General features: G+C 41.6%; 1 protein-coding gene across 1 annotated transcript; it reads left to right on the forward strand.

The window, feature by feature from the left end:
- The first annotated feature begins 1540 nt into the window (after nucleotides 1-1540).
- Nucleotides 1541-5520, forward strand: LOC120542997. The gene is made up of 4 exons (XM_039775803.1): nucleotides 1541-1834; nucleotides 2726-2983; nucleotides 3068-3367; nucleotides 5237-5520. The coding sequence occupies exons 2-4, from the start codon at nucleotides 2727-2729 to the stop codon at nucleotides 5496-5498; spliced, it is 819 nt and encodes a 272-aa protein (XP_039631737.1). The 5' UTR covers nucleotides 1541-1834; nucleotide 2726; the 3' UTR covers nucleotides 5499-5520.
- The last annotated feature ends 5536 nt before the right edge of the window (nucleotides 5521-11056 follow it).

The following is an 11056-nucleotide window of genomic DNA, read 5'->3' on the forward strand; positions in this document are numbered from 1 at the left end:
ATGTCAGGATGCTATTCATAGACTTTATCTCCGCCTTCAACACAATCATCCCTCCAAAGCTGGTTGTAAAACTGAGCAGGTTGGGCCTGAACACCACCCTCTGCAATTGGATCCCGGACTTCTTGACAGAGAGGCCTCAGTCAGTTCAGATGGGCCACAACACTTCCAGCATCATCACACTGAGCACTGGAGCGCCACAGGGCTGTGTGCTTAGTCCACTGCTCTTCACCCTGCTGACTCACGACTGCCCCGCCATGAACAACACCAACCACTTCATCAAGTTTGCAGATGATACGACGGTGCTGGGACTGATAAGCAGGGATGATGAAAGAGCATACAGAGATGAGGTGGAACGGCTGTCTGCATGATGTGAAGACAACAATCTATCTCTCAATGTCGACAAGACAAAAGAGATAATCGTGGACTTCAGAAAATCACATCCTGCCTACATCCCACTCAACATCAACGGTTTAGATGTAGAGACTGTTTGGAGTACCAAGTTCCTCGGTGTGCACATAACTGAGGAACTTACGTGGACACATAACACCTCATCACTAATCAAGAAAGCCCAGCAGAGACTACACTTCCTGAGGTGGCTGAAGTGAGCACGTCTTCCCCCTTCCATCATCACCATGTTCTGCAGAGGCACCATGGAGAGTGTCCTGACCAGCTGCACGGTCAGGTATGGCAACTGCAACATATCCGACCGCAAGCGCCTGCAAAGGATAGTGAAGACAGCAGAGAACATTATTGGGGTGCCTCTCCCTTCACTACAGGACATATTTTACAAACGCAGTGTCTGCAAGGCCTGCAGCATTGAGCAGGACCCCTTACACCCCTCACATGGACTTTCACACTTCTGCCATCCAAGAGAAGATATTGCAGCATCAAAGCCGAATCTGCCAGGCTGCAGGAGAGTTTTTACCCCCAAGCTGTTAGACTCCTTAACACCAGGCTGCACCCTGGGACCTTCCACAGAGTCTCAACAACCACTAAAAACAGAACTTTTATACATGAAAACCACAGTCCTGCATAGATGAGTGTGCATGAAAAAGAACTGAAAATCTCATACTGACCTTTAAGGATTTTGTCACTCTTTATCCTTCTGCTGTGAAACATACTGACCTGTCATTATTTACACGTCTTAAACAACTATTATCATACACTGATAATTCCTGTATTATCTATATCTATTATTTATTATTTATTTATTATATTACATATCTTGCACACCAATATTGCTGCTACTTCTTTGTCCTATCTTTGCACAATGTCTTGTCTTGTTTGTGTTTTAATCTTTAATCTTTCATTTTTAAAATTTTAAATTTTAATTCTATTTTTAATTTATTATTTGCAGGACTCATGTTGTTACACTGTGGCCTGAGCTTCGCAATTTGTTGACTTTGAACACGGGGACACAGTTGGAAACTTATTAAGGGTAAATTTCATACATTAGGAAGTTTCTAGTTACTCAGAGAATTAGACAGTGAAATGTACACATATGAATAAACAAACTACTTAAAACATATTAAGAATAATTGATCATTCACTATTTATTGATTGTCTCCATTTATTCAACTCTTTACAGGTTGTCTAAGAAAACTCTCCAGGACTTGGTCTTTATAATTTATGAAGCACAAGATGTCCCCCTTCTGAAGTCCTTCCTCCAGAAAGTTGGCTATGACCTGAGCTCCTGTAAGCTCAACTGGAATGTTCTTCACTTTCTGCTGAGTCACTCAGATGAAAGAATTAAAACTGACCTTAGAAGAAGTGACCTTCATGAACGCGACCTCGTGGAACTCCTGCCATGTCTTCACAGGGTCCATCCTTCAGGGTGTGTGTTGTTGAGTGCTTTCTTTATCAGATTTGTCACTTTGCCTCTGTTGGGCTGTTCACATAATGAAAATGTTAACAATTTAAAGGATTAACTTCCATATGTAATACATTTCAATGAGAATAATGAGACTTGTTTTGAACAAAATGTTTACATTTCAAACAATTGTGAAAACAATAGGGACATAAGAACTGTGTCTGCCAGATGACTTATTCTGTGACTCTACCGGGTCTCATCACATGTCACGACTGTTGTGGTGGTGCTGCTCATACCAGCGGCTCCAGTGCTGATGGTCCTCCATACTCTTAAAAATTCTGATTCTTTAATGGCCCATAATGGTTATTCACTGGGTCTTGTTGTTCTTCATAGAACTATTGTTTGACAAAGCACCATTTAATTCTGGGACACAATCTTTAAGTATGAATTTGGTTCTTTGCGGTTGCAGGACGCTGACAGATTAAGAAAACCTGGACTTAGCAGCAAGTGTCCTTTTAAAGTCACGAGCCATTGATATTTAACAAATATATTACTGTCTAGTCCTGGTTATTTACTGTATGGGGCCAGTTATGGATCTCAATAAATAAAAGTTCTTTCTGGAGCCTTCATGTGGATGGGAGTTTTGGGAACAAAAGATGGTTCCTCTATGGCATTGCTCTCCAAAGAACCAGTCTTGCACCTTAAATTTTAAGAGTGTATTCTTTGGCTGCCGCGCTTATCTTAGTCATATACTCATTGAAATTCTTGTTTATCAATTTTTAACTTCTTATTTGGTACAAATATAAAAGATAGTAAATCAGTCTTTTTTACCCCATACTGATGTGAATTGTTTTTTATTTAAATCATAATAACGGGTCACAATTGTGTGTGTAATCTTTTTGTCTCCTTGCCCAGGATGAATGGAAGGCTTTCTAAAATGTTACTGAAGGTCATCTTCGATTCCGGCTCAGTGGAGTTCATAGACTTGTGGTTACAACTCTCAGACCATCGTGTTAATTTTAATAACGCAGAGTTGGGTTCGAGTCACTGCGATGCTCTCCGGCTCATCACTGAATGCTCATGTCGTGTACGACTCAGCCTGTTATGGACGTCCTTCACGGATGAGACGGCAGAGAAGTTACTTTCTATGATGGGCCGAGTGTCTGAACTGAGGTCAGTGTCTGTGTGCTTGTCATATCTGGTCTTTATCCCTCCACTTTAGAAGTTAACAAATTCCCTTTTTATTTTAACATTTAGTTTGGACAGAAGTACTTTGCTCAAGTTTCTACGTAAGCTCACAGAGGTGAATGATCCAGAAGCTGTACTAAACTTTTTCAAAGCACTGCGTTGCACCCTGGACTTTTCTTCATCATCTAAGATGGACATTTCAAGTGACGACACTTCACAACTCCATCAGCTGAGCTTCAATGATTGTCAGGTCATCTCAAAATCAGTGGGATTGTTGAAAGATAAAACTGAACTTAACATCAACGATTGTAAGATAGAAGATGGAGGACTGGAAGTCCTATTTGACATCTTTGACAAAGTTCACCTGAGGTATCACATGATCATAAATTCTCCAACTAAATGTTTCTTGTTTTACACACATTTTGCATCAGATACCAAGTGAAATAATTAATCAAATGATGTCTATTAATGTTTAATATTATGCTTCTTTGGTATTCTAATTGCTGTCCTAGGATGGAGATCTTAGCATGTCTGGGGGACCTTAATGGTCATTAGAGCTCTGACAGCAAATAAGGATCACCTATTAATAGTCACACAAAGAACAAAGACCACATGGGTCGTTGACAGATGCCAACAAGATGAAGTGTTTGTTTGCACGTCAAGTCAAATCCAGTCGAGTCAAGAGACTTTATTGTTGTACCATCCATTCACCGTCCTCCAGCACACAGTGGGACTAAATAAAGTTGCCCAGGACCACAATGCAAAATATACTTAACACGGGATGAATACAAGACAGCTGATGAAGTATCCTATACTAGACATAGATAAATAAATAAATAAATTATGGGTAAATAATTGATATTAATACACTGAAAAAGATATAAATAAATAATATCAACAACAGCAAATGACAACACTCAGAGTCCTTATCCTTTTCAGAGACATTGAGTTTGGCTCTTAAAATCTTTCTACTAACTCCATAGTCCTGTTAGGAGATTTTATCCTTCACATTGGAAATGTTGGAGATGCTGTCATTGGTGATTTGCAATTGAAATTCTGTGCTAATTGTCCATAATGTACAGCATAGCAGAGTAGCATGGGTCAGATGACAGACCAAAAACTCCAAAAAAGAATAGTGAGGGTGTGCGGTGTGTTTGGATCAACTAGTGGATGTCTTTGTAATGGATGTCTTCATGCATGGCCTTGAAAGAACTTCTCCTTCATCTCTGAAGAGGTCAGAAACATGGAGTCTGAATAAACATGTTTGAGAAAGCAGTGCTGGTGGAACCAGTGTTTTTATTGCCAGTCATGGTAGTAACCCTCAAATCTGTTAGTAGACATCAGTGGTAAGGGAGCAGATATGTTGAAAAAGTCCCATGCCATGTCAGCGGGAGGGTCTGCAGATTTCAATGAGAGGTACAGGCAGGCCAAAATGGTGGCTGCTACAATGCTTACCAAAGCAAAGGGTTGTATGATGGAGGAGTTTAGTGAGGTCATGGAGAATAACATTTAAAAGGTCCTGACAAACCAGTCAACTACATAAGAAAGGTAGGTGACGCCAGGGCTTTTCTCAGAATAAAGTGGTGGAATATTCATCTCAATTAGGGGACATTTACAGGAGTCAGAAACAGCACTCTGAAGAACTCCTAACCCAACAGATATGCAGTCCTCAGGGGAGACAGGGCCAGAAGCATTGAACCCCATATCTAAGGCCGAGGTCACATGTCTGTGTAATGTCAAAGACACAGAGTGGATGAGTTGAAAATGGGCACAGTGCCACTGGATTGGCAGAATTCCCTTTTTAATAAATGGTGGACTAGAGAGTGTGTTCCAGTACTGAGGGTTTACATTGTTTGTACCGTAATGGTGGCACCATCTAAAAATTAAACTTCAGATCCAGAAGGAGCAGTGCAGAGTCTCTCATGGCCACGGAGCAGCAGCCCAGCCATTTGCTCTTGTAAAGATTTGAATTGTCAAGGAGTTTGTTAATGTTGTGTACATGTGACGTAATGGCAGGACAATTCCTCCCTCTGTTGACATTTCAAATGTCATTAAAGACAAACATCCAGCTGTTTGTGAAATTAGGATGTCAGTCTGGATGACAGATGTTAAGATGTTAACAGTGCATTCAGAGTATTTCTTGATCCATTTTTTGGACATGTAAGACCTCATGAAGCCATAGACACACAATGTCAGTTTAAACTCTCACACTGACATCTTTTTTTCTTCTCTTTGTAGAACAAGTAAGGAGCTTCTGCTGAGATTTATTTCGATGACTGATGAGAACAACACAAGAAGGATCATCTCGCTTGGCAGAGCCATTGGCAGTACCATTGATCTGAGTGGCACCCGTCTGTCAGCGGAGACCTGCACATCGCTGGCCATTGTGATCAACTACACTGAAGAGGACTGTGAGGTGGACTTAAGCAAATGCAGCCTTTCTACTGAGTGCATCGAGCGGCTGTCTGCATGTCTACACAAAATACGAGACTTGGAGTAAGTGGACCAGCATGCTTTAAAAATGTGCTGCAGATAAAAGTCAAAAGTGTTAAAGGCTAAGAAAATCTCCAGTTAAGTCACAAAGATGTACACATGAGGCCAAGGCCATCCTGGGTAGACTTTTGACTCCTTCAGTAGTGTGTCTTATCTCCTCTCGTGTTCACAATTTTCATTGATTGTCATTGCCACAATACAAAGGCACAAGTAATGACGCGATATGTCGAGAGTAGTGAAAACTCTAAAATCAAAGTTGCTAATTTAAACCGTACAATAACTCTGAGATCCAAAGTTTTCATTTTGGCCTGTCCCACCTACCGCCTAAAGACATGTCATCCTCTGTGCACTTGTGGGCACATTTTCCCAAGTTAAAATTGAACAACCAATGCTGTTCTTTAAAGGAAATTGGTATCCAGTGAGATGTCTAGAAATCCAGACTTTTTGAGGACAACTGGGAGCTCAAGGGTTCAAGGAGTTGGTATCGCCTGATGTGTCTGCACTCAAATGAGAACCTCGAAGACCTGAAATAAAGAAAAGTCAACCATACAATGAGCATACTGTATTCTCCCAAATGCACAGATATATGAATAGTCCCAGCACTTCTGTATAAGCCACACATTTCATCTCTTTCATTACAAAAAAAAGTACAACCTGCACCCTCAATTAAAGATAATGTAAGAAATAAAATGGCAAACTTCACATTACAACCAAGCCTCCTTATCCACATCCTGAAATGGCTCCTAACTTGTGAGTGCTGCTCTTAGGATTGTGACGTCATTCTCTTCATCCTCCCTCTTCTGCACGCCCTTTGACTGCTGTCATATTGTTACATGCAGCATAAGACCAGTTTGGATGTTATTATGTGTCAAAGTGGAGTAGGACGGGCATTTGTTGGACTCTGGAGGCGACTTCACTTGGCCAGCTAAAACAGCCACCTGCTGCCAGAAGGAGCCCCGATGCGTTCAAACTGCTCTGAGCACTCGACTCTCTGTGTCATAAGGCAGATTCGATAAGGCGGCAGTTCTAAACGAGATTTCTCTATCCGCTCCATTGAGTAGAACATAAAGTGACAGGTAGACTTTTACGTAAAGACAGAAAATGAATTATCAAGTTTAGAAACTCACTGGTGGTTAGTAAAGGTCAACGGCCTGCTGTGTGTTAACCTGGTAAAGCAAACTGAACATGTGAGATGTGTCAGTATTTATATTTAGGAAAAGAGATGACAAATTTATAAGATATTTAGTTACTAAGCACAGAAAGTGCATTGTTATGTACAGCTGGAAGTTAAAAAAAAAAAACAAAAAAAACAAATATGTCTACAGATAACATCAAGTCAAAATGCCGCTCTGTGTCCAACAGGAGGCGCTAGCGCCCATGAAATGAGATCTTTTTTGTAATTGCGGAGTGTTACATAACCTGAATCTGCTGTATATAGATATAATATGAAAAGGCGATACCCCTCACTTAGTGATACGGCAGTAAGAAATCACTTAGCTTTGTTTAATGTCAGCTTATGCTGTATAGCAGACGAGGGAAGCAAATGACAAAACCCAATCCAGGAGTGGGGGCCTAATGTGTAGAGTCTGCCATCTTTGTCGGTGCAGTGGAAGGATTGTCAGAATTGGCTTCAAAGGTATACCTGACCATTTTCCATGGCTTTATACTCTTTCTTCTGGTGGAAGCCCCACTTAGGTGAACATGCAATTCCAGACAAGGCAACAAAGATACAGTTTCATGCTAACTTTGACAGACAAAAATAGTATACAGCCGTTCTCAGCCTGACTGCACGTTTTCCAGTTGTGTCGATCCGGCTTTCTTCTAATGCCTGCCTAGCAGTTCTATATGATGAACCACTGTGCTAAATCAGGCTCTGTGTCAACTGTGCACGTGAGTAGAAAAAGGCAGATTTATAAAATATATTCGCACAGAGCACAGTGACATATTAAACTTATGCTCTTATTACACACTCTTTGAGTTATTCAGATGTATTACAAACTAGCAAAATACCCGCGCTTCACAGCGGCGAAGTACAGCCTTAAAATTTTTATTAAGAAGAAAATTAAACCTTTTTAAACTGAGGGAAAATATACCAATAATTATTTGTTAAGGATCTCTTTGTATACCACATTGCGAGTTCGGCCCTCTGGTTGTAATATGACCAAGCTGTGCGCTGAGCTTACTCTTGAACATGTAACGTACAGTTGGCCATGTGAACAGTAATCTTGTTTCAAATCTCACAGCTTGGATTGCTGCTGTCATAATCGGTTTGAGTTTCATGGTTTGTTTCAATTACGACAGTATTTGTAGGACTTGTGTTGAAGTGACATTCGACATCTGTCAAGCGTTGTAAGTATACAACCGGTTTCATCGATAACTTCACATCCAGCTTTTGAGAGTTTAAACATTTAGAAACATCAAAGTGTCCACTACTGAAATCGTCACCTGTGAAGCTGAGATATTTAAGAGGCATTGCCGGTTGTTGAAAGGTGTAAAATATTTGGCCATTTCAGTACACTTGAAAATGACAACTGAACAATTCAGCGGCAGTCATCAACTCACATGCAGATCCATAGGTGAAGGGCTTAAGCACTTCACTCTTCTAGTGCTCCTGTGTAGTCTAATTATCTCCTGTACCGTCATCAGTCCACACCTTGAACCTGTCCCAGTCATTCAATACATAAGACACAATGTTCCTCCGGATATCAAGAGTGAGCCTGATATGGCCGTGCAATATGTAACAAAGAGAATGGAAAAGGTAGGTGCCATCTCCGGGCATGGAAACCACTCGGTAAGTGACAGTTCTTTGATCGATGGTGATCACCTCGATAGACATGTTAATGGGGGTTGGAATGATAAAGGAAATGGGGACCTGAACAATGTAAAGTAAGTCTAAAATACCTACACAATAACTATAATCGTAATAAATGAACAATAAAACAGCGGAGAAGCCGTGGATTAAATAAAAAGGCTGTAGTCATCAGCAGGGAGACGTGAATCCGGTGGCGATGCAAGGAAGGGAATGTAGAGACTGGAGCGACAGATGGCCTTATATAGGCAGGCAGCCAACACGTGGGAGGCATTGGGATGGGGGACCCAACGCCGCCTCACACGGTGACCGAGCTGCAGGCTATGGACGTATATATGTACATAAGTAGGATTCAGTTAGCATTGGGAACCTGCGTACCAAATTTTTTGAAGATGGGCCCATAAGAAACAAATACCATTGGAAAGTTCAATATGGCAGCCGACAGTGGCGTCATATCACCGAAATAAGTATGTACATTGGTTTCGGTTAGTGCAGGGAACCTGCCAACCAAATTTCATGAAGATGGTGCCATAAATAAGAAAATTCAACATTGCGGACGTTGTCGACTGTTATGACCGTTACACGTAGAATTTCGAAATTAAATGCTTTACTTTTGTAAGTAAGCGGTAAGGAATTAACCTGCCAAATTTCAGCCTTGTACCTAAAGGGAAGTTGGAAAATTAGTGAGGGAGGGAGGGAGGGAGGGCCGGCTTTGCCTTTTATTAGTATAGATAAAAATTGTACTTGAATGCTAAACCTGATAACAGAATGTAAGCAAACAGCTGATTGTTTTCCCACATTGTGGTCTCCTGATATATTCTTTTTTTGCAAATCCCCTCCAAAGTGAGCGTGAAGTTATTTGCATGGCTGAGTTGTTAGTTTGCTGAGTCAATCATCAGTGAAACCGTCACACAGCATTTCGAGGCTGAGTTTCCTACTCCCTGCTGCTCTTCTCTTGAATTACGTCGTCGTGAAAGTCACTCAGGCGCTTGAGTTCTCTTGGTCACTACTCCAACTGCTAAGTGTCTGTGTATGCAGACATGGTCTTGTTTTCTCCATATTTCTGCTATATTTCTGATTTTTTTGTTCTCATCATGACCTCACCTTTATGAAGAGCTGAGAGCGCCTTGCTTTTATAGCTCCTCCTCCAGAGGGGGTGTGGTCAGTGGCACTGAATGGGTGTCTTCTTTGAGTTGATGATATAAAAGAGAGGCAGCGATCGTGCCAGCTGGTGTCCTAAGGTGGTAGTGCTTACCTCTCATGAGCCTAGAAGGTGACCCTCTAACACATGTGGCACAAGTGTTAAATTAACAAGTAGATTGTGTAAGGGCCTGTTGTTTTCATTTCTTCTTCTTCTTGTTTCAGGCTATACCCATTTAGGGGGCACCACAGCAGATCATCCGTCTCCATCTATCCCTATCTTTTACACCATTTTCTGCCACACTAACTGCTTTTATGTCCTCCCTCACCACCACCATAAACCTCTTTGGCCTTCCTCTTTTCCTCTTGCCTGGCAATCCCATCCTCAACATTCTTTTCCTGACATACCCCTCATCTCTCCTCTGCACAAGCCTAAACCATCTCAATCTATGTCACCAAACTGTTGTACCTGTGTTGTCCCTCTAATAGTGAAAATTGTAGAATCCTCAAATCCACCACTTCCAGCTCTGCCTCCTGTCTTTTTGTCAGTACCACCGTCTCCAAACCATACAACATAACTGGTCTCATTGCCAGTTTATAGACCTTCCTTTTACTCTTGCGGGTACTCTTTTATCACAAAACACTCATACCACCCAGTTCACCCTACCTACACTCTTTTCTTCACCTCTCTGTCACCCTCTCATTTGCTTTGGACTGTTGAACACCTCTTCTTCTTGCAGCCGCACCCTGCCACACCTTCCCCTCTCATTTACACTCATGTACTCCATCTGCTCCTAATGACTTTCATTCACCTTCTCTTGAGCGTGTACCTCCACCTCTCCAGATTCACCACAATCTGCTGTCTACTCTCACTGCAGATCACAATGTCATACGTGAGCATCATAGTCCACAGAGACTCCTGTCTGACCTCATCTGTTAAAACGTCCATCCCCAATGCAAGCAGGAATGGGCTCAGAGCAGATCCTTGATGTAATTCCACTCCTACCTTCACCCAGGCTGTCATTCCTACCCCACATCCCCCACTGTCCTCACACATATCCTGCATCACCCTCACATACTTTTCTGCTACTCCCAATTTCTTCATACAGAACCATAACTCCTCTCATGGCACCGTGTCATACGCGTTCTCTAAGTCCACAAACACGCAATGCAATTCCTTCTGACCTTCTCTGTAAATCTCCATCAACACTCTTAAATCTGTTGTATTTTTTTCCTTTTATGAAACCGTATTGCTACTCACAGATTGCCACCTCTCCTCTCAGCCTGGAATCTATCACTCTTTCCCATATCTTCATGATGTGGCTGATCCTCTTTAATCCCTGTTAGTTACTGCAGCTCTGCACATTTCCCATATTCTAGAAAATTGGTACTGATATGCTTCTTCTCCAATCCTTAGGTATCTTCTTACTTTTCACAATGTTGTTAAATAATCTATTTAGAAACTCTACTGCCATCTCACCTAAACATCTCCATTTCTCCACTGGTATATCCTCTGGGCCAACTGCTTTTCCACTTTTCATCCTCTTCATAGCTTCCCTCACTTCAGTCTTGCTGATCTCTGGTCCTTTGTGATTTTCTATCTCCACTTTATCTCA

This window comes from Polypterus senegalus, chromosome 13, assembly GCF_016835505.1.
Source record: "Polypterus senegalus isolate Bchr_013 chromosome 13, ASM1683550v1, whole genome shotgun sequence".
Lineage (NCBI taxonomy): Eukaryota > Metazoa > Chordata > Cladistia > Polypteriformes > Polypteridae > Polypterus > Polypterus senegalus.